General features: G+C 47.2%; 1 protein-coding gene across 1 annotated transcript; it reads right to left on the reverse strand.

The window, feature by feature from the left end:
* rims4 (regulating synaptic membrane exocytosis 4) lies at positions 1–15,953 on the reverse strand. Its single transcript, XM_060069314.1, has 2 exons — positions 14,614–15,953; positions 1–172 (listed from the first exon to the last, which is right to left on the reverse strand). Exons 1-2 carry the CDS (start codon positions 14,708–14,710, stop codon positions 24–26), a joined length of 246 nt encoding a protein of 81 aa, XP_059925297.1. The 5' UTR covers positions 14,711–15,953; the 3' UTR covers positions 1–23.
* Between the last annotated feature and the right edge of the window lie 6,284 nt (positions 15,954–22,237).

A 22,237-nucleotide genomic window follows, 5' to 3' on the forward strand; every position in this document is an offset into this window, starting at 1 on the left:
CTGAGGGGACAGTGGTTGGCTACTCACTTGCCCTCGGAGCCGTAGCTGTTCATGCTGTCCTCGATGGACTCGTGGCTGGCCTGGCGTAGGGTGCGGCTGGGCATCTCCACCGCCAGGCCGGTCTCCGTGCTCCGCTGGATCCCCCCCTTCAGCCGCCGGCCCTCCGTATCCACTGGGGAGGAGAGGAGGGGAGAGGAGAGGAGGAGAGGGGAGGAGAGGTGGGGAGGTGGAGAGGAGACGGGAAGAGAGCAGAGAGGAGGAGAAGGAGGAGGAGAGGAGAGGAGAGGAGAGGAGAGGAGAGGAGAGGAGAGGTGGAGAGGAGAGGAGAGCAGAGCAGAGGGGAGGAGGAGAGGGGAGGAGGAGAGGGGTAAAGAGGTGCAGAGGGGAGGAGAGGGGAGGAGGAGAGGGGAGGAGGAGAGGGGTAAAGAGGTGCAGAGGGGAGGAGAGGGGAGGAGGAGAGGAGAGGAGAGGTGCAGAGTGGAGGAGGAGAGAAGCGAGAGGAGAAAAAGGGAGGGTAGTGGGGAGAAGAGGCAAGGAAAGATGAGAGGAGACGGGTGGAGGAGAGGAGAGAATAGGTGGAGTGGAGTGGAGGAGGAGCGGAACGAGAGGATAGGATAAAATAAAATAAAAGGATGAGAGCAGAATAAAGGATGGTTAAATATAGGTAGGGGGGGAGACAGAGAGTTAAAAGGATTAAAGGAAAGTGTAGAGGTAGTGATAGAATAAGAGGGGGATGGAAAGAGAGAGGGAAAGAGAGCAAGAGAGACAGAAAGAGAGAGTATGATTAAAACGTCTTCCGAATTTTTTAATCAGGCCCACATTCAGACGCTGCACTCTGAGTTGTGTCCCATCAACAGCCGAAATCACATGATCAACGGTAAGTATATCAAAACATGACGTCCGTAAGCAACAGAACGTAAGATCCATCGACTGCGAGCGTTACCACGTGGGGAGAGGGATGAAGGGGCGACAGGGGGATCTGGAGAGCAGCGTTCTTCAAATAGACGGCGACGCCCCCCTTATTTGACTCTCCATCTTAACGTGTCCTATCATGTCACACACACACACACAGACAAACACACAGACACACACACACACACACGCACATACACACGTCCAGACACATGTGTGCATACACTGGCACACACCCAGACACACCAACCCCCACACACAAACACACACGCGCACGCACCGCACTCTCCCTGTGATGGAGTGAGTTCTGAGCGGTGACCCAGAACAGATCTATTTCCAGGTCTCCACAGGGACCGGGACGATGGGCCGGATCTGGGTTGAGGCTTCAAACCAATGGAGGACATTACTCCTCCATTATTCCTCCCTCTCACTTGTCCCTCTTTCACGCTCCTCTCTCCCTCTCCCTTTCTCCTCCCTTGCTCTATCTTCCCCTCTCTCCCCTCCCTCCCTCCCTCCCTCCCTCCCTCCCTCTCTCCCTCCCTCCCTCCCTCACTCCCTCCCTCCCTACTTCTTTCATCTGTTCCTCCTCCCTCCCTCCCTCCCCCAAGCTTTCCCTCCATGTTTTAGAGGAGGCCCATCACGAGGCCCAGAGCATGGTGGGTAGGGTCAGGACGCAATCCCGAGCCCAGGTCGAGGATTGCTTTGTGGTCACAAGACCTACATCCCATGCTGTACCTTCCTTTGTCCTCCCATCCCTCACTGTCCTCTCCCCCCCCCCTCCTCCTCCTCCTCCTCCTCCTCCTCGTCTCTTACCCTCCCATTCACTGTGTGTTGGTGTGTTGCTGTTGTGATTGTCTGGGTATGTGTGTTCGTGGTTCTGAATGGTCTCTCATCTGGCCTCACATCTGTCTCCTTGGAGCTTGATAACAGTGAGTTTGACACCAGCAACCAACATTGTCACCCATTGTCACAACCGTGTGTGTGCCTGTCTGTGTGTGTGTGTGTACTTTGGGTTTGGGTTTTTTGAAGTAGGAACAAGAGTTTAGTTTTTTTATTGTCCCATAATTATGCACTGCTGTGATGCCCAAATGTCCCACCTGGATAAACAAAGTTTGTCCTTGATTAACTTTCTCAATATTTTATCTTACTATATATTAAATTTGTCTTAATTTATCTTAACTTTTATTTTCTTATTTGAACTTACGGTAACTATCTTGATGTAACCTTTAACGTATAATATTTTATATAGCTGTAAATGCTCCATCAGAGGCCATTAGTTTGGTTTGTGCATGACTGCTCACCAGCGCCCCCTAGGGTAATCCAAGCCAGAGCGTACATTGATACATGGTGAACAATGTAGCTAACCTAGCGCAGTGATCACTCAGAAACATTGATCAGGTGTTCAGCAGACACCCCACTGCTTTATCACATCATTGATCGCCCGGTGATGTCATAAAACTCTTAATTCATCAGCGCTTGATTAACAACCGATAACCTCATTAGGTCCAGTAGGTCCACACACACACACACACACACACACACACACACACACACACACACACAGATTGCATTGATTGTTGGTTGCCTCTCTGTCCCAGGTGTGTTCATCAGCTCGGTCAGGACTGAATGGGTTGAGATGAAAACCTGATTAGGATTCACAGAGCAGGGCGGAGAACCATCACACAGCCCAGTTAGTTGCCTATGTACCATTTGCACGCTTTCATCCACAGTGGAGTAAGATACATGTCGTTGGGCACAGTAAGGGGCTAGGGGGCATATTTTCTAAAAACTACACCAGGATGTGGTCATTGAGGATTGGATGGCGGATCGCGGAAAATCCACCATAAAGAACCAAGAATGGTTTGCCTGGAGCCTTGAAACCTTGAGTGCAGCAACAACAAAGCATGGCTATGGCACATTAGGAAATGTTGCATTTTGGGTATTGTTCTATTTGGAAAGATAATACCATCAAATATGAGCAGATAAGATAGCACCTAATCCAAGGATAGAGAAGGAGAGGAGAAGAGAAGACGGGCTGGAAAGAGGAGGAGGGAAGAGGAGGAGGGGCGAGAAGACATTGATCATCTTAAGAGGGGGATTCAGGGTAAGCTCTTTGATTCATCGCAGGGTTGTTGGAGGTTATGGCTGGTTTGAAACCTCTCTGGTCCTCCGATTGTCACACATGGTGCACCTGTCTTACATCAGTCTAACTGCCTATACATCCCCACCTATGGCCCGTACTGTGGAGATAAACAGGCCGTTACCCCACGTGAGCCCGTTCTGAGGGCTCATTCAACGGACTCAGCCTCAGGTGATCATTAGTTACAGCGACGCCCGGACTGTGTCCGCACCACTCTCCACCACCACCTTGTGAGGACTACGCCCTTGTCCTCACAAGGTGGTGCTGATCAGGAAGGGGTGTGTGTGTGTGAGCCCTCATAATGGTCTCATAATGGGGTCAAACCGACGCCGCCGTCTGAACATCACTTGCTTATGGGGATACTGTCTGGGTCCTCCTCACGAGGTCACCCCTAAGATACGAGGAGAATTTAGCTTTATTAACTGAGCGATGAGTAGAAATAGACCCAGAGATCTGGGCCTAGCAGATACCGGGTCCATAATAACAGAAAATACTGTGCAGTATATTACTAATTATGTTAGTTGAAACAAATGAAACGGTATGTATGAAATGTCCTATGTATGTCAGGATGTTAAATAGCTCTCTGCATGTAATCAAACTCATGCAGCCGGAGCGAGCGATTACAGAGTGACAGAAAGCAAAATAAAAGATTTGAAACACAAACACACATATTTCAGCATTGTAATGTGGACGAGTTCATCGTCTATTAAAAAGGCCTTGGCATTTTTAACAGAAAGACGTCTTTATTGCAACAAAGACGTCTTTATTGCAACAAGACTTCTTACCATGGCTGTTACAAGAACAATGAACCAAAATGGAGGTTGTCTCTTTGTTTAGAGTTGAGCTGTAGCTGTTGAAATCGTTCATCAGAGCACACCAGAATCCGACCGTTTCACAGCTGGTTGTACTTCAGATGTTCATTGTATTAGCCTAGCATTAGCCTAGCATTAGTCTAGCATTAGTCTAGCATTAGCCAAGTGCTGATGTTCTACATTTCACAAACGGTCTGGTGGTCATTCTGATTAGAAACGACAGCAGCATCAGCACCACAGTTAAAACAATTCCTGTATGTGACATACAGGATTTTCCTGTATTTTTTTGTGACAAAAAATAAATGAATGTATTCTGTTACATAAGATGATAATGTTTGCTAAAAAAGTATTGGTTGGTAAAGTTCCTTACTAAATGTACTGAATGTGTGGATATAAGTGTATATCAAGAAGAATATCTTAAATTGGAGGGAAACTGCTTCGATTGGACATAGAATGTATTACCTGAATTTAAAAATAAAACAATCAATACTTCCTCTATGGCAAAACCAACAGCAGTGCAGTACAGCAGTGCAGGACAGTAGTACTTACTCAGTATTTAAACGCAATTGTAAACACTGCACATCTTGCCAGATGGGACGTTATGCAGAAGGTGTTACAAGCTGTGAAGCGCTTCTTCTGCTGTATCTGCTGTTTCAGCTCCGACTGTTCAGGGCTCTACAATATCCATTAGTGCCTCCCCCCCATACATTCAGACAGAAAGTTCCCATTGCTTCTACAGTTGCATACACTAGCACATTCATTTAATCACCACTGCAGCAAACACAACCCTCTCCATCCAATGTGGGAACCAATCATATATGAGGTCCAAAAGCTGGAGAAACTGGGGTACTCATTGCTGTTGTTTTGACTTTGTGTGAAAGCAAGGAGTCACATGCTTTTTGTTTGCGCCATAAATTATCACCATAATTGGGCCATGAAGCCTTTGAAGTGTGTTTACATGTGTTCCGGTGTTATGTCATAGTTCCACAAGACAATCAAGCAGAGCTACGCTGATTCAAGTTCATATCATCATTATTCAAAGTTCTGTAACCAACCTTATTATTTTAGCAGCCTTTAACATGCCATAGTCCTTTTGTATCTGTTGGGTCGATTCAAAACGTATATTTTGAGAGAGCTTCCGCTGCAAGAAGGAATAATAAGAAGCAACATTTGTACCCACAAGTACTTTACAAAGCGTCTTGCCAAAAAGTCTGAAGTGCTACATTGCCATATTTTATATTCTTGGCAGGCACGTTCAGGCAAAATGCTCTCAGGTCAAATAAAGTGATTTTGACAAATGATATTGGTAATGGAAGGTTTCGTGAAGCTTTTGTGTTGTGATGATGGTTACAGAACACTCAGAGCGACACTGTCCTTTAAGACAGAAATAAAAAGCGTTAACACCATTGCTGGAAGTTTTCACACATCTCCCCCACTCTTCTCATAGAACACAAAACAGACGTCAGGACCGGCACAAATACCTCGCCAAACCACTGTAGCCGTGCTGGTTATTCAGAGACCCCCGTGTAAAATCAAGATTTAGTCCCAGTTCCTTGTCAGTTGCATCCAATTACCTGTCAATCTTATTCACACATCAATCCCAGCTCACAGCAGTTAAACAAAGGTTCATTTTGAGATAATATCAATGATATGTATTGGACTATAAACAGTTAGGTACATCAAAAGGTGTTGGGTACTGTACCAAGCATTGGGTTTCCTGTATCCAGAGCAACTTACAGTGGTAAGTTGCCCACCATGCAGGACTTATACACTTCCAGTGTCAGGGAAGAGCACTGTAGACACATCATACTCTCCTGCGCTGGTAGGCGCTTCAGAGCAATGTGGGCAAAATCCACCAGACCCAAGCACAGCTTCCTCCTGCAGGCCGGTCCTTCTGACTCACTTTAATGAGTCCTACACTGCACGTCACAGTCCTGATGCAACAAACCTGTAACACTAAACCTACCGTACTACCTACTCGATCTAAACGATACGTTTGTAGTTTACATTTTTTTTGAGCACATAAAAAGTAATAAAGTAAGCTGTCAATCATTCCATATTTTTTTCCAGCATCTGCTCGCTCTGCACCATTGTAACAAACGTCACTGTTTTATATATATGTACATACACCTTTGCAGCATACTTCCCTTGCCACGCGCCTGCCAGGTGGCTTTGCTTGGCGCCCCCGACACCAGGACACAGATTGATTCAGCAGTATTACACACAGCGCAGGTTGCCCGGCCAGAGCTCTCCTTGGCTGTGCGGGGTGATGGGTGCTTTATCGTGTGTGCATTGATTGCACAATGCACCACAGGTGTGCAGCCTCATTCAGCGCCAGAGTCGAATCAGTCCGACTAAAGCCAGGTAAGGCTGTTTAAACCTCCCTTCAACCACACACACACACTGCACAACCGTATATACCTTACATATATAGACGTCTTTGTTACATATTTATATCTGTACATAATAGATTGATGTTCATGTTTCCTTTGTTTAGCTTTGTGGTCCTTGTTTTAGCTGTATGCCTTCTTTGTTTACACAAACTTGGCCAGTAAAGCCGAAGACTAGGTCATTAAGGCCACGTTTATACGCAGCAGGGTATTTATAGAAACGAATATTTCCCCCCCTCCGTTTTCAAAAAATACATTGTGCACACAACATCGTTTTCAAAAAAGTTGTAGTTTACATCAAAACGCATAAATACGCCGTCGAGCGCCATTATAACTATGCCAAACCTATGGGCGGCAGTGTAGGGAGAAGGATAAAGCCATGCAAGCCAATCAGAATCCTCAGAATCAACAACAACGAATAACATGAGCGTCTTCCTGTAACAAACAAACTGTAAACATAGGGCGCTCATATGATGTTAAGCATTTCCTGGCGCATAATGTGACGCTTCAGAACCCAAAAACCTGTTTCTCCCCGTTGACACAACAACACATAACCGGCGTTTTCAGAAATCTCCACTTTAGCCAGAGTTTTTAGGAATGATCGTTTTCTGCGATAAAAACGGCGTCTTCGTGTAAATGAGAGGCCAAACCGCGTGGAAATATCTGCCTTTTTACCTTTGTGTAAACGGGGCCTAAGTAAGTCATTAAGGAGCAGGTAGGGATTAGGTCATCCTACTCTGGGATGCCTACAGGTGGCCGCGTGGTGTACTATTGAGGGGGAGCAATTAATCTACACATCCACAGCTGTTACTCACACAAAGCATGCACACACACACACACACACTGTTTGAACAGAACAAACGCTAATGTTTGTACATGAAGGTCACAGACCCCCTTACAGCAACCTTCAAAAGAAGAACCGAGAACAGAGGAGGCGAGGACAAGGAGTATAGAGGAGAAGAAAGGAGCTGAAGAGAGGAGAGGAGAGAAGAGATGAAGAGAATGGGAGATAATGGGAGAGGAAAAGAAGAAGCGCCCATGGCCGAGAAAAATAAAAAGGATGATGGACTGGATGTTTGTTTTTCTGTGTTTTCTGCAGATGGTGGGGAAGAATGGAACTGAGAAGATGGATTCAAACGAAAGAGATCAAGACAAATAAACACAGATGAAACGCGAGAGCGAGGCGACGGAAAAGGCGTGAGGGTGAAGCAATTCTCCCTTGTCCCTTAATGCGATGCCTTCATCTGCAACGCGCTCCCGTGTTATGTGACAGTCTTCCGTCTCCGCCGAGAGGCGGCCGGGGTTTCGCTCAAGGAGAGGTGCTAAAGCACATTAACACATAAACACAGAACAGAAACCCCCTTCAATCAAACTGTGTGCCCACAATAGCAGTGGGTTCTGATTTGCCCGAGAGGAGTCAGAGACTGGCGTTTAGGAGGGATTATGTCTATCTGTGTGGACGTCTTAGAGACGCTTCCTCAGGCAGACGAGCGGGCGTCTGTCTCCTCTTCTGGTCATAACACCTCGTCTCTAGGAGAAGTTGGGACTCCTAAACTCATATATATTTTCACTGTTTCTCAAATTGTCTTCCTGCCCTTGGCTCTTGTCCGGACATTGAACTGTACTAGTGGAGGTAGGTTTACAGTCCACCGTAACATTGGTAGTACTGATACACCAGGAAACTTGTGGTTCTTGGTTCATGCTTGTTCAGAACAAAACAGAGAGAAGTTGGGTCTTCAGCATCCGGAGGAACCGGTAACAGTGCAATGAGAGATCCACAAGGCAAACAGACTAATCATACAGCCCTTGTCGTACCACCGCGGCCACTTCATGTCGGCCACTCAAGTAATGTCCTTAAATTCCCACATTCACTCACACATTCACTTAAACTCAAACACACACACACATTCACTGAGTCACAGACACACATCACAAACACACATTAACATTGAATCACACACACATGTTCAACCACAGAGAGCTGTGTCAACCATGACAGCCAACCACCAGCTCATCAGGGGCATTGCAATGCTCAGGTACCCTTAACCAGAAGGGGAACCTTCCTGTTCCCTTTGCACACTGCACTCCATCTCTCTTGATAACCTAATACAATACGTCCAATTGGAAGATCAGATACGTGCCGCTTTTTTTACTAGAAGACCTTGATTGCAGTCGGATAGTCCAGATAGTTCAGTCCTATGTCCATTCCTAACCTCTTTTCCTTGACCGCAACAGAAAACGTTATGAGGTGAAGGAAAGATGTGACGGAGAATTCATAAAGACTTAAGAGCAGACTTTCAGAACATGTTAGTTTCTGTCGTGGTGAAACTACCATGTTCTGAGATGGACTACTAAAAAGGCATCTTAAGATGTTTTCCACCTGCGTTCTAACCGTGCTGTTTCACCCAGGCTATATAAACGTGGTCAACCCGGTCCAATTTATACTTTATCACCAATGTTGGAATTTAAATTAAAAAGAATATAGTCATAAAAAGGAAATAAAAGTTGTCACATTGATAATGGTTGCTCACGCTCACACTCCTGTACAATCCGATCGTTCTTTTTCACGGATGGACAAATGGTGCGTTGTTTTAAATATTCCTACTGAAAGGAATTTTGGGACGGCATTAGCTCCATTTCTTTCTTAAAGGAGGGTCCAGTGTGCCCTTCGCTAAAGGAGATAGTGTCTCCTTTGCTTCTCATGGCTGCCACTTAAACACTTCTGGGTCCTTTAGTCATTTAGGAACCATCTTAAGCAAAAATAATAATAATCCAGCCGACTGCAGCAAACATGGAGATACAGGTAAAGCCACTAGTGTGGCGCCATTCGGTGGAGCAACAAGCCGGTCTGGCGGTGATCAACAAGCAAGGGTCTTATAAACCCAGTGCTTAATTACAGATGGGAAACAGCTGGGGATAATTGGTAGCAGTGGAGACAACAGGAGAGAGAGAGAGAGAGAGAGAGAGAGAGAGAGAGAGAGAGAGAGAGAGAGAGAGAGAGAGAGAGAGAGAGAGAGAACCAGATAACTGAGGGAATGAGGAAATGGCGAAACCGGACTGGATTACAGCTGGATGAGAGCTGGTACGTGATTCCCTATGCGGTTGCCGGTTTAAAGGCATGCATGTTAGTGTGTAAAGGAACTATAGCGCTGTACTGGGGCTGACATTTACCCAGAAGCCCCTGCATCTGCAAGCCCTCCGGAGAAATGCTCACTCTCGTCCCCAGGGACCCTTCTGCTGTTTTCCCTCTCAAACTCCTCCATCCCTCCCTTAATGATCTGCCCGGCTTTGTATCTTTCCTTCCTTCTCTCCTACCTCCCGTCCATGCATTGCGTTGTGTTTAAATCGAAGGACATTCTCTCACCGATCATCCCTACAGGGTGAATGAGATAGTGATTTATACGGACCATTAGCTGCTTTTGCGTAACGTAACAAATAGATTCCTGCTGTCCTCTGTAAGTCGCCACACCTCACCCCCACTACTCCTCCCCTCTCCCCTCTTCTCTTCTTGTCTCTCCTCTCTCTTCTCTTCTCTCATAAACCAAACCTTTTCTCTCTTGGCTACCACTCCTTGCCTCTTCTCTTTTCCTCACCTCTCCTCTCCTCCCTCTCTCTACCTCTCCTCACCTCCTCTCTCTACCTCACCCTCCTCTCCTCTTTACCCCTGCTCCCTTTTTCAAAGCTCTCCTCCCCCACTCTCTCCCACCTCTTTATGCCTCTCCTCCCTCTCTGTCCTCCACCTCTATCTACCTCTCCTCCCCTCTCCTCCTCTTGGTATAAACCTTTCATGGCAGTTTTTTCTTCATCGGCAACTTTTCTGGGTCGCCGTCTCTCTTCAGAGGCATTATGTAGTGTTCCACCATTCCCTTCCCTTCCTCTCCTAATGTCTCCTATCCTCTGCTCTCATTTCCTTTCCTGTGCCCTTCTCCCCAATCACCTCATTTTCTCCCTTCTCCACTCCTCTCTTTCCTCCTCTCCTCTCTTTTGCTTCCTCCTCTCCTCCGTTCTCCTCCCTCCTCGTCTCTTCTCCTGCGCTCTCCTCTCCTCCTCTTCACTTCACCTGTTTTGAGCTTCATCCCCTATTTCTCACCATCCATTTTCTCCTCTCCTCCTCTCTCTCCTCCCTCTCCTCTCCTCCTCTCTCTCCTCCTCTCTCTCCTCTCCTCCTCTCTCTCCTCCTCTCCTACTCTCTCTCCTCCTCTCCTCCTCTCTCTCCTCCCTCTCCTCCCTCTCCTCTCCTCCTCTCTCTCCTCCCTCTCCTCTCCTCCTCTCTCTCCTCCCTCTCCTCCCTCTCCTCTCCTCCTCCCTCTCCTCCCTCTCCTCTCCTCCTCTCTCTCCTCCCTCTCCTCCCTCTCCTCCTCTCCTCCTCTCTCTCCTCCTCTCTCTCCTCCCTCTCCTCTCCTCCCTCTCCTCCCTCTCCTCTCCTCCTCCTCTCCTCCCTCTCCTCTCCTCCTCTCCTCCTCTCTCTCCTCCCTCTCCTCTCCTCTCCTCCTCTCCTCCTCTCTCTCCTCCCTCTCCTCTCCTCCTTTCTCTCCTCTCCTAGTGACCATATATTTCACCACAGAGGTTATCATCATCAGAATGTCCTCAATGTTTTGCTTAATGTCCTAAAAGGCTCCCGTAGTTAAATCACTAATGTATCTCTTCCACCTAGTATATTGAGTTTTCTTAACTTGTCACTGCTCATGTGTAGCTTTGTAAGATGGTTATTTTTGTGTTGCATATCATTTCCTATAAAGCTGATGGGGATCCCTTTACCATAATAAAATAAAATGTATCTTATATGTAATAGCTGTTTGTCTTGGCCCGGGTGCTTTTGGACCTCTGCTGGTGTAAATAAAGGTTACCCAAATGACAGAAAAGGGATGAGTCCACGAATGGGGGAGATGGAATAAGACTTCTCCAGGTAGCTTGTCTCATGCCGGTAGTGTGTGTATCCAGCTGACAAGGTCTGCTGTCACTCAAGGTTCTGTCTGTCTGTCTGTCTCTCTCTCTCTCCGTCTCTCTCTCTCTCCGTCTCTCTCTCTCTCCGCCTCTCTCCGTCTCTCTCTCTCTCTCCGTCTCTCTCCGTCTCTCTCTCTCTCTCTCTCTCTCTCTCTCTCTCTCTCTCTCTCTCTCTCTCTCTCTCTCTCTCTTATAAACTGCTGTATGTAGTACAGAGGAGATGTGGCAGCTTGCTAAAAAGTGTTACATGTCATATTGAGGATATCTTGCAGCTTGCTGTAAACTGCCCCATGTGATACAGAGGAGAAAGGGCAGCTTCATAAATAGTGCTCCATGTAATGCCGAGGAGAGCCAGCAGCTTGCTAAATACTGCTCCAAATAATACAGAGGAGAGCCAGCAGCTCACTAAATAGTGCTCTGTGTCGGCATGAGGAGACTGTCTAGCATGTAGCGGCAGTAAATATTTCCTCATAATGCAGCAAGAACACAGGTCAAGAATCGTATTCTAACCCATCATCATACTATCTATAACCTTGAATACAACAGCGATCTACTGAAGAAAAGAGCAAGAGACAAAGAGAGACCAGAGAGAGACACAGAGAAAGAGAGAAAGAGAGAGAGAGAGAGAGAGAGAGAGAGAGAGAGAGAGAGAGAGAGAGAGAGAGAGAGAGAGAGAGAGAGAGAGAGATAATGGGAAAGAGAGAATGGGAGAGACAGACATAGAGATTGAGAGAGAAAGAGAGTGAGAGAGAAGACAAGGAGGGAGAGAAGAGGCTCTTTCCCAAGGCAACTGATAGATTAACCTGCAATCAGGAACCCATTTAACTGCAGTTAGAAACAATCACCTGCTGTATTGCCATATCATTTGACTGGCTAACCCTGCTGGAACCACACACACTCACTCACACTCACACACACACACACACACACACACACACACACACACACACACACACACACACACACACACACACACACACAGAAACCCCAAGGATATGTGCAGACTAATTACAAAAAGTGTGTGTTTGCATGGGAGTTTTTGTGCGTGTGCGTGTGTGTGTGTGTGTGTGTGTGTGTGTGTGTGTGTGTGTGTGTGTGTGTGTGTGTGCGTGTGTGCTAGTACCTGCACTGTACCACTAATCCCTTTCATGGCTAACCACTAGACTCCATCTGATACTGGTCTCCAAACTATAATCTCATGGACATTCGGTTAAATCCAATCGGAGGTCAGAGAGGTCAGTGTTAATCCAATCAGAGACCAGATAGGTCAGTAGAGTCCACAGGTAAGCAGGTCAGACGAATTGATGACATCATCCCATGCTCTGCCAGATGAAAGAGTTGATCCTGCAACCAATCACATTAGGACACTGACACTATACCACACACACACACACACACACACACACACACGCACACATCATACAAACCCAAACACAGATCTTACCCTCACACACACCAACACACCGAAACCTACACCGACACACATACACACACGCACACACAAAGATGACTTCCAAAGCATGTTCGTTTAAGACACACACTTCCCGACAGGAATGCACAGGACAGATGCCGAAATTGTGAACATCCCGAATTGATCTTGCACTTTATATACAACAAGCCAAGATTATCAAATGTGTATCCATCTGCATTACTGAAGGTAGGAAATGTTACACGTTATCATATAAGACAGCATAAGCAGAACATCAGAGACATGAGCTCAAAATGCTAGCCAAACACTATCAAAACGTTATCAGAACGACTACAAAATGCGAGCGTAATGCTATCAAAATGCCAGCAGAAAGCCACCAAAATGCTAGCGTAATGCTATCAAAATGCCAGCAGAACACTAGAAAAGGAAAGGGAGATACGGTAGGCCAGAGTGCATGCACGCAGGTTGTGGCGTACGTAGCTGCAATGAATTGCCTTTCCACTCATTATAAACCCTGCTGCCAATGCAATTACTAACACTCTGACATGATTGCACACTTTCAATCACACACACACACACACACACACACACACACACACACACACACACACACACACACACACACACACACACACACACACACACACACACACACACACACACGTCAGAACAATCGCAGGTGTGTCTTGAGAACATGTGTTGGACTTAATTTGCTAAGAGGGTCAGAGATAGTGTTTAAAAACCCAGCTGTTCTGGTTTCGATCCCAAATTTCCACAGCATAACCTGTTGCCATGCTTTCTGGCATCTATCTGAATGATGACATCTATATGAGTAACCAAGTGAAAGCAAATTCACTCACACCTCAAGACCAGGGACCAGAGGAGAAAGAGAGACGAGAGGAGACTGAAGACCAGAAGAAACCAGAGAATACAAAGACCAGAAGAGACAAGAGGAGGGCAGAAACCAGACGAGTCCAGAGACTAGAGACCAAAGGAGACTTGAAGAGACCAGATCATAGACTAGAGACCAAAGGGGACCTGAGACCAGAGTACCACAGAGACTAGAGACCAGAAACCAGAAGAATTCAGAGACTAAAGGCATGAAAAGACCAGAGGAGACCAGAGGAGAGGAGAGACCAGAGTCCCGAAGAGACTACAGACCAGATGAGACCAGAGGACACCTGAGTAGGCAGAGACCATAAGAGACCAGACCAGAGAGTAGAGACCAGAGTCCCCCAGAGACTATAGACCATATGAGACCAGAGGACACATGAGTAGACCAGAGTCCAGAATATACCATACCAGAGAGTAGAGACCAGAGGAGACCTGAAGAGACTTGAAGAGACCATACCAGAGACTAGAGACCAGAGGGACAAGAGGCCAGAGAGACCAGAGACCTCAGGAGAACAGAGAGACTAGAGAGACCAGAGGAGAGAGAGAAACCAGAAGAGAGAGAGGTCTCTAACCCCAGCTGTCTCTCAGAGCAGATCAATGAAGCCTTCACACTCACTTTCGCTAAATAACTGGACACACACACACACCTTCTTACCTCTCAATCAGTAGCGGCACACATGTGTGTTCGTGTTCTCTTTGATGATTGTGCGTGCACACTCATGTTTGCTTGCGCACCTACATTTGTACGGACAACGGCATCTATGTTTGTTCATCTCTGTGTGCATGTGTGTGTGTGTGTGTGTGTGTGTGTGTGTGTGTGTGTGTGTGTGTGTGTGTGTGTGTGTGTGTGTGTGTGTGTGTGTGTGTGTGCGTGTGTTTGTGCGTGCGTGTGCATTTGTGCGAGTTTGCGTACGTACGTGCGTGCATGCGCGTGTGTGTGCGCGCGTACATGCGCAGGGGGGGGGGGGGGGGGGTGCGGGGTGCGAGCGCATCTGCGTGCGTGCGTGCATACGGGTGTGTGTGTGTATGTGCGTGTGTGTGTGTGTGTGTGCGTGCGTGTGTGTATGTGTGCGTGCGTGGGTGTGCGCTCACCTCCGTCGTCCTCGTCAAAGGAGTTCATGCAGGGGAAGTAGATGGCGAGCGCCTCGAAGGAGGCGGAGAGGCTGATGCGGCTCTGGGAGCGCTCCATGTACAGCCCGGCGCCCGGGGGCGGGCCCGGGTCGGCCGGCTTGGCCAGCCGCGCCGGGGCATTCTTCACTCGGAGTACGGCGCGCGGCGTCTTGACCGGCGGTCAGGTCCCCCCCCACGGCACGGGGACGGGGGGAAAAAGAGTGGAGGAGAGAGTAGCGCACTGGGCCGTACGCAGCAGTGAAGGTGGCCACCAGGGACAGGACCCCCGGGTAGAGTCCGGTGTGGGAGGGACGGGATGGTGCGTTGAGACAAGGGAGGAACAGAACCCCCCAAGTGAAGATCACAAGTAGCGTTTGTTTAAGATCACTGCACGGATAGGAGGTGCTCTGATGAGCGAAGGTCCCCTGCTCAGATGCCCGGTTTTGTCGGACCGTTCAGATGTCCAGTTCTGACCCCCTTGGCCTCTGGCCGATCTTCCCCTCCCTCTCTTCTTCTGTTGTCTCCTGCCTTCTGTCTTCACGCTCCTCCGTAACTCTTCTGAAAAGACAGCAGTGTTGACGTTTCCTCTCTCCCTCTCTTCCTTCTCCCCCTCTCTCTCCCCGTCTCTCCCTCCCTCTTTCTCTCTCTTCCTCTCCCTCTCTCTCTCGTCGATCTGTCTCGCTCTGTCATTCAGCCCCCGCCAGACAGTGTGGCGCTGCTCTCCTCTCAGTTGCTGGTGCTGAAACGTCACCTCACGTGCACTGGGTGCACAGATCACACACACACACACACACACACAACACAAACACTCACAAGACAAGCATTCACACTCACGCACGAGACGGACCACCAGAGGCAATCTCCTTTCCCCAATAAAGGTCCCCCTGGAGACGCTGTAGCGGCGTCGCTGCAGGGTCCAACAGAGCCAGTCAGTGTCGTCTCAGGCAGCGTGCAGCCGGTGGCGGCGGGTTGCTATCTGTTGCCAGTGCGATGCGTCCCGCGCAGACCAAACACTCGTCTAGTCGTCGTGGCGTCGCACGCTGCTGCTCGGCTCCCTCTGTGCTCCGTCGCTTGCCCGGCGCTTCGTTGCCATGCCGATGCTCCACTGACTGGCTGGGCTGGTGACAGGACGGACGCCCAGAGAGAGGGAGAGAGAGAGAGAGACGGGAGGGGGGAGAGGTAGGAAGAGCAGGAAGGGGCGAGGAGGGCAAGCAACAGTGAGAGAGATAGGGAGAGAGAAAGAAAGAGAGATAGTGAATTCAACCAAAATACTGAGAGAGAGACACATAGGGTGAGAGCCATGCAGAGATACAGAGTGTGTGTGTGTGTGGGGGGGGGGGAGATGGTAGTCTCTGAGCTGCCAGAGGCTTGCGTGCCGGCCAATCAGAAAATGGATGAAGGAATGGGGGTGTGTCATGCAAAGGTAAACCAGGCCAGGCAGAGTTTGGAGTCCATCTCTTTCTTTTCCCCTTCTCCTATATGCTCTGCTCCATCACTCCCTTTATCTGCAACTCATCTCCGCAGAGCTGCCCCTCCAACTCCCCCCTTAATATCCACCTCCAACTCCACCCTAAATGTCTACCCCCATCCCCCCCTCTATCTCTCATCACTTTATCATTTAAATACAGTTTGTGTCCAAAGTTACTAACAGTGATTTCAGATGGAGACATTACGAAGTAGAGAGGGGATAGGGCATCTTGCTCTAGGATGCCCTATCCCTAACCTTCAGGGTGGGAGGTGAATATCCTGAATATCCTCTAGACTACCCCGGCCCCTGGGCTCGCTTCCCAGGTCCTCTGAGGGCACATGAGTGGTCCCGACACACCTGTGCTGTGTTGACAAATTCTTGGCACCGGCTGTGAGCCGGCTGTCCATGCCGCTCTTATCACAGGTGCAATGACCTTTCCCTGTAGATGTCTCTCTCTCTCTCTCTCTCTCTCTCTCTCTCTCTCTCTCTCTCTCTCTCTCTCTCTCTCTCTCTCTCTCTCTCTCTCTCTCTCTCTCTCTCTCTCTCTCTCTCTCTCTCTCTCTCTCTCACACACACACAGCCACCCTACCATTCTTTCCCTCTCTCTTTCTCCCCCACTCTTCCTCTGTATCCAACATTGTCTATTTCTATCTTTCCCCCTTACTCTCTCTGTCTGTCTCTGTTACTCTATTCTGGTCTGACCTCCTCTCTCTATTTCTCTCGCTCTCTGTCGCTATATTTCTGCTCCATTTTTTTTTACTGATCATCATGCCATAATGTAACTGTCTGCCTGTCCGTCTGTCTATCGGTCTGACTATTGGTCAGTCTGTCTGTCCATTTGGTTTTGTGCCTGTCTGTCTCTGTGTTTCGGTTTGTCTGTCTATCCGTTTTCCTGTCTGTCTGTCTCTCTATCTGCACTGCTCTGCGTCTCTTTCAGCCTTTTTATCGGCCTATGAATCCCCAACATTAATAATTGCATCAGGGGCAGGCTTTGGGGCTGTGTCAGGTCAGAGCGCCTTCCAGTCTGTCCGTGTCCTTGACTGGCTACCTGTCCCAACCACCCAGGGGCATCGCCCAGGCAACCTGAGGTTGTCATGGACAACGAGTGACATCATCATCCTGGTTAACGTTGATTTAAACTGACAACAGATAAAGAAATAAAGGGGGTTGGGAAGATGGGAGGGGGAAAGGGCGGGTGAAAGAGGTATAGATGTTAGTGTACATGTTTTCATATATTATGGATGTTGAATGGAGAGAAATGGACAGAAAGAGCTTGAAAGAGAGAGAGAGAGAGAGGGGGGGGGGGGGGGAGAAAGAGAGAGGGGGAGAGAGAGAGAGAGAGAGGGAGAGAGAGAGGGAGAGAGATAGAGAGAGAGAGATGGAGTGAAAGAAACCGCAGAACACAGATGGAGGGATGAAAAATGATGTTGAAATGGGTCATTATATCTGCTACTACTACAAATTTAGAGTTGTGAGCTGATGAACACCCATACACACACACAAAGATGAACACACACATACACAAAAACACACACAAGATAAACACACACACATCCACACACACACACACACACACACACACACACACACACACACACACACACAAAGATAATCACACACATACATACACACAAAAATAAACACACACACACACACACACACACACACACACACACACACACACACACAAACACACACACATATCTGGAACGACACACACTGGTGGGATTATGTAATCTAACGCGTGTGTTTTCATAATCCATGCTGCGCATTAACATCCTAACTTTACTATGTAGAGCAGCAGGTCTTTAACTTTTGGAATACATTTATGTAAATTATATAATAGCCTTATGGATATTCTTATCATCCCATAGCTTTCTAAACACATGTTTTTAAATTCGACATGGTACTTATGACGTCCTACCTTTTTGAATATGCTTACATCAATGATCAAATATCCTGATGGGATCTTTACTTTCCAAATTTTTATATATATAGCATAGATTATATATATAGCATTCTTATAACATCAAAACTTAGTTTGATTGCATTTCTACACATAAGCTACTGTCATTATGATGTCACAACTTTCTGAATGCATTAAGATCAATTATATTCTATCATTATAAGGCCACAACTTTCTGAACACGTTCACATAAATTCCAAGCTATCCTTACGAGGTCACAATTTTCTGCAGGCATTCAGAAAAATGTCATACTATCCTTATGAGGTCACAGCTTTCTGAAAACATTCACATAAATTAAAAGCTATCCTTATGAGGTCACAACTTTGAATATATTGCTATGCATTGACATTCTTATGATGTCAGGATTAATTAAAATGTTACATTTCTACATTTCTATTTAAATAAATTCATACTTAATGTTTAGTGTTTATAACAAACATCCTCTCTGTGGCTGGTTGTGGGTTTGATTCCCACTGGAGGGGAGACTTACCACACACACACACACACACAAAATGTGTGTGTGCGCGCGTGCGTGCGTGCGTGCGTGCGTGCGTGCGTGCGTGCGTGCGTGCGTGCGTTTGTGCGCCTCTCTAATTTCTCCCTCCTCTTTGATCACAAACCTCATTGCGTTCCTTTCTCCTCCATCCCATCTCTCATCTCTTTTGATCTCTTCCTCCTCCTATGCTCCTCCTTCCCCCTCTCGTCCATACAAATCTCTTCACTTCCTATCCTCCCTTCCCATTTTCCTTTCTTCTTTACTTTTATTACGACGTTCTCTCTTCTCTTCTCTTGTCTTCTCTTTTCCTCTCTTCTCCTCTCCTCTCCTCTCTTTATTCCTCACATCTTCAGTTTCGGAATGCAATGCTGGATGAATAAGGTACTAAAACAAAAGGATGAAAAAGGAAGAGAGAGATGAAAGGGCATTGAAAGAGGAATGAAAGGAATAGGTCTGTTTTTGGTTACATTATTTCTGTGTGCGAGTGAGCGTGTGCGTGTGCTCGTGGATGTGTGTGTGTGGGAGGGGGGCGGGTTCTCTTAGACACACACACAGTATCCACAAGACACACCACACAAAAACACACAACAAAACCAGATGTGTGAACAGGAGTACGGAAGAGACAGAGATGGAAGGGCAACCAAGGGCGTGAGAGATGAATGGATTCTGATAGAGCGACAGAGAGAGCAAAAGAGAGAGTGCGGGAGAGAGAGAAAGAAGGATAAGGAGACGGTAAAAGAAAAAACAATACACATGGATGCAGTTTAGAAGAGTAAGAAATTAACAAGGCATGTAAGGATTTAATCATAATAATATGAAGCATATAGATAACAGGCCGTGTGGGAGTGGGTAATGGATAACTGACCAAACACACACCCAAACACACACAAACATAGCCATTTGCACCCACAGAAATACACACACACACAAGCATGCATACACACATGCAATCACACACACACGCACAGACACACACACACCCTCAAACACAAACCCACTCACACACACATAGAGACATTCTCTCTCTCTTCTCTTCTCTCTGACGTTTGCCGTCTCTCTAACTTTCTCTCTTGAAGACTGATAGCTCCTCTGGTAGAATCTCTAAATGACTTCTGTAACACGTCCTTTGAAGGTTAAAAATAACATTCACCTCCAAATCACTTTCCGAAACCAGTAACTCACCGGTCTGAGATGAGTCTGGGAGACTGTACACCACAGACTTCCCTGCACACACCGCAGACAATGGAATACACGTCACAGACTACACACAACAGACCACAAGCTTCAAACTACACGCCACAGACTACAGACTGCCCACCACAGAATAAACACTGCAGACTAACACTACAGACTACAAGCCACAGACTACAACTACAGACTGCACACTCCAGACTAAATACCACAGACTACACAGCGCAGACTACAGACTATAGATGACATCATACAGACCTCAGATACAAGACTGTACACTACAGACTACACACCACATGACTACAAGCCACAGACTACAGACTGCAGACTTTTGACTACATCCTTCAGACAACAGGCTACATAATACAGACTACAGATTACAAAACACAGACTACAGACTATGTAATACAGACAACAAACCACAGACTAGACGTCATCATACAGACTAAAGACAACAGACTACAAAACACAGACTACATAATACAGAATACATGCTATACAATACAGACTTAAGACTACACAACACAACATACCCAGTGTAGACTATAGACTACACAAATAGACTACAGGATACACAACAAACAACAGATTGCAGACTACAGACTACACAACACAGACTACAGACTACACAACACAGACGACAGACTACACAACACAGACTACACAAAACAGACTCCCCCCCCCCCCCCCCCGTAGACTACAGATGACAGGATACACACCACAGATTACAGACTAGAGACACCATACACACCACAGGTGGATTAGCATTGGAACTCAGACTAGTGTCGGCCCAGCCCCAGGCACAACACTCCAAGATCAACGCTCAACCGAGCTCAGAGCCAAGCTGGGTTAGACCAGCCTATGACCTCATCCTCCATACCTAAATATATTCAACTTTCATGCTGACCTTTCTGCGTAACTCAATACCAACTAATCGCATTCCAATCCGAAATTGTGTCTGTGGAAATAAAATACTGGAAACACGGTTTAAGGGATGGATAATTAAAAAAACTGCCAATATACTGCTATAGGTATAAAAAACAAGACATCAACGAAGATCACGAATAGACGATAAATGGTCCAAGCACGCTGGCGATCCGCTGCCGACAGCTATGGTTCAGCGGAGCCTAGTGCCTAAACATTGCCCCGACTCATCCCACTTTCAGAACGAGACTGAAGACTTTTAAGTTGAATACATTGCACTTTCTACAATACATTTGTTTTTTCTTTCCATTTGTTTTCTATTACTTATCTATTTAATTGTAATATCTAATTGATTGTATGTGAAGCACTTTGAGTCAGCATCGTGTATGAAAAGTGCTATATGCATATATCATGCATGTATAAATCAATATTGAAACCAAAACTAACTCCCCCCTCCGATGATCCCTCGTCTCAGTGGGGCTGAGGGGGGGTCTATGCTACTGTGAATAGCTGCCGGGCGCTGCTGTCATTTAGCGACGTGACATTTCCCCGCTAAAGGTTAGATGTTGCAGATGTTAGAGAGGCAAGTGTGGTGGATCTGCTGTTGTGGGTGTTGCTGGTGTAGTAGTGTTGGTGTTGGTGATGTCGTTTGTTGGTGGTTGTAGTTATAGTTGTACCTAGACACAGGGTGTCTTAAAAAATTACTTTACGAGACATTACAGAGTGCTGTTAATCTCCTGTCGTGCGGGGTCACACATGGTTTGGTTTTGTCATGACATTGATATTCTTCTCATTTAATAAAATGCATTAAATCTCAAAGGGTCAGAAACTTTGGGCAAAGCTTGCTGTTGCATAATAGTGTGTGATCAGGTTTCGTGTGAGTGAGTGAGTGAGTGAGTGAGTGAGTGAGTGAGTGAGTGAGTGAGTGAGTGAGTGAGTGAGTGAGTGAGTGAGTGAGTGAGTGAGTGAGTGAGTGAGTGAGTGAGTGAGTGAGTGAGTGAGTGAGTGAGTGAGTGAGTGAGTGAGCGAGCGAGCGAGCGTGTGTGTGTGGGTCTGTGCACATGCATGCATGTGCATGTGCATGTGTCTGCAGCACACACGGGCGTACGCGCATGTGCGTGTGCGTACAAGCGGTCTTGCATGTATGCATGTGTGTATTTCCAGGACAGCTCAGCCTAGTTCAGAAGAATCTGGGGCGGGCCATCAGACCGTTTATTTAGGAACCAGAACTAGAACTCTGTGTCACACTCTACTTCCTTCCAACCCCTCCGCCCCCCCGCTCATAACCGTCTCACGGGACGCTTCATCCCTTTCTCCATCACAACCCCTCCTCACCCCCTCCACTTATCGACAACACCTGCCTATCTATCCCCCTCCTCCTCAAACACCTTCCCATCGCTCCTCGTCTTCATCACCCATGGATTGCCGCTGGCATTACTAACCCTACAGACTACCTAGGTGGCTACCAAACTCCCAACAGGACGGTGTTGAAAGCCGGCTGATTGTAGGAGTTTGCCGATAATGATACATGGCGCTGGTGTGTTTCCAAGCAGGAGATCTC

Source organism: Gadus macrocephalus, chromosome 13, assembly GCF_031168955.1.
Source record: "Gadus macrocephalus chromosome 13, ASM3116895v1".
Lineage (NCBI taxonomy): Eukaryota > Metazoa > Chordata > Actinopteri > Gadiformes > Gadidae > Gadus > Gadus macrocephalus.

What these genes read in the sequence shown, in the direction of transcription:
- rims4 (XM_060069314.1), bottom strand. Translation starts at nt 14,710, where the DNA reads ATGGAGCGCTCCCAGAGCCGCATCAGCCTCTCCGCCTCCTTCGAGGCG. An exon ending in CTTTGACGAGGACGACGGAG is followed by an intron (nt 173 to 14,613) that starts GTGAGCGCACAC and finishes TCTCCTCCCCAG; the next exon opens with TGGATACGGAGGGCCGGCGG.